Consider the following 2125-nt stretch of genomic DNA (forward strand, 5'->3'; position numbering starts at 1 on the left):
CCGCGCCCCCGCCGCGCGCCGCCACCGCCGGCGGCGCGCTCCACGCCTCCAGGCGCACGCGGCGCGTGAGCATGCTGGCGTTTTCCGCAAAGGCAAACGTCTCCAGGAAGACGGGGCTCGTCGTGCCGTAGGCGACCGCCGTGGCGTACGCTGACTGGTCATACTGCAGCTGCACAAACGGGTTGCTGCCCACGCCCGGCGGCGGCCCCGGCTGGCCGCCCAAATAACGAGCTGCAAGGGGGGGCGGGGAGCGGAGGGCGGCGTCGCGGGTCGTGAGAGCGCGGAGGGCGTTTGGAGGAGCGGCGTCACAGGCGCCGCGGCGGCGGGCTCCGCGGGCTGGCGGCAGCCGTCGGAGGGGCCGGGGCTCAACACAGCCGGCGGCGTGCGCCCGCTGTGGTCCGCCGCACCGGCTAATGTCCCAAAGCTTCGCACCCCTCGCGGCCCGACGCACCTGCCAACCCTCTCTCGGGCTCCCCCTCCCTCAGGCGACAAGCGCCCCCCGGCCCGTGCACCGCGTGCCCCTTGCCTCTCCCCCCCCTCTGCGCGCCATTGGCCGCGCCCCCTCACCTTCCACGACCTGCAGCACCACAGTGTGTGGCCCGGTGGAGCGGTACGACGTCGGCACCAGCGGCTGCTTGTAGGTCCAGGGCTCCACGCCCACCCCCAGCTTGACTTCAGCCAGACGGCCGACACCCTCCCCTGGTTGGGTGAGGGGTGCAGGGTGTCGGGTGTTTTTGGTGGTGGTGGACATACGGGGTGCATGTATCCAGAAGAGGGGCTGGTTTGTGTGTGTGCATGTGTGAGGGACATGCGCGTGAGGGAGTGTATGGTGCATGCGTGCGCGCGAACGAGACCAAGCGAGGGTGAGATTGTTCGGATTGCTTTCCTCAAGGGGGAGGGGGTGACAGGCGAGCCACAAGGGGAGTGCAAAGGGAGTGCGCAGTGCTGGTGGCAATGCCGCGCTAGAACTCCCGGAATCCACCAAGACGAGGCAGTGTGCGCGGGCGCGGAGTCAGCATAGCCGCTACTCAACTTCTGAAGCTTGTCGGTGAGCAGGGCGCAGGGCCGCGCGCAACGCAGCGTGGCCCCCAAACCAAAGCATGCATAGTGTGTGGCCGGCCCCCACCTTCCAGGGGCAGGGAGACCCGCCACGGGCGGTCGCTCGGCCCCCACCGCCGCGCGAGCGCCTCGCCCGACCGCGAGTGCCCCCAGAACAGCGTCGAGCCGTCCGGCGCGGCCGACACCCACAGCAGCGCGGTGCCCAGCCGGCGGCCGCCGGCGCTGAGGTCACGCAGCTGAGGGGGTGGGGGGGAGAGGGGCAGGGGCAGCAGCGGGGCACAGTGGGATGAGATGAGGGGTGAGCGGGTGGGGCGGGGGCTGGGGCCGTGCCGGTCCGGGCCCCTAGACACGACGTCACACGCAAACGAACAATCATCACAACCCCAGCCCACAACGCACGCGCAAAGAAACACAAAACACACACAGTTATTACGCACCCCAGCAACCCCATCCCACTGAACGAATTCACAAGGCAGAAACCCGCCCCCCCCCCCCCCTCACCTCCAACCGAACCAGCCCCTCCTTCCGCGGCAGCTCCAGCTTGACCGTCTCCATCACCGCCACCTGCCTGCTGCCCGGCCCGACGGCCAGCTCGCGCGCCGTCGCGGCGCGCTGCTTGCTGATGTTCTCGACCGCCACGACCGCCAGCTGCGTCGTCGCGCGGCGGCGGCCGAGCGTGCGGGGCAGGCCGACCAGGGACTCGATGTGTAGGTTGATGGTGGTGGCTACGGCCTGGGGGGCGGCGGCGGCGGTTGTGGCGGCGGTTGTGGCGGCGATTGTTGCAGCGGTTGTGGTCATGTCTCAAGACGGGAGTGGTGGTGCGCAGACGGGAAGAAGGGGGCCACGTGGAGGGGCGGGCAGGGGGCGTTGCAGAGTTGTGGAAGGATCCTGAAGGGTGGGGGCCTCGACGCAATGCGGCCAAGCCGACTGTGTTCTGCCTGCCCCCATCACGCTTCTGCAAGGGGGGCAGCCGCGGCGTTTTCGCCGCCCAAATGAACACAACACGCCTCCTTACCTCCCCTCCTTCCTCACTGGCTTCATAAGACACGTCAGCACCCCCCCTCCC

At 69.6% G+C, this 2125-nt stretch overlaps 1 protein-coding gene across 1 annotated transcript in view; it reads right to left on the bottom strand.

Moving 5' to 3' along the window:
• Positions 1-25: 25 nt before the first annotated feature.
• MNEG_10578 (hypothetical protein) overlaps positions 26-2125 on the bottom strand; it is a gene marked incomplete at both ends in the record, with an annotated part of 5474 nt that continues 3374 nt past the window's right edge. Inside the window, 4 exons of the mRNA XM_014040948.1 lie at positions 26-231; positions 568-699; positions 1127-1295; positions 1561-1791. Coding sequence (XP_013896402.1) covers positions 26-231; positions 568-699; positions 1127-1295; positions 1561-1791 — 738 coding nt within the window. The remainder of the gene's footprint in view (positions 232-567; positions 700-1126; positions 1296-1560; positions 1792-2125) is intronic.

The sequence above is a fragment of the Monoraphidium neglectum genome (genome assembly GCF_000611645.1).
Source record: "Monoraphidium neglectum strain SAG 48.87 unplaced genomic scaffold scaffold02375, whole genome shotgun sequence".
In the NCBI taxonomy this organism is placed as follows: Eukaryota; Viridiplantae; Chlorophyta; class Chlorophyceae; order Sphaeropleales; family Selenastraceae; genus Monoraphidium; species Monoraphidium neglectum.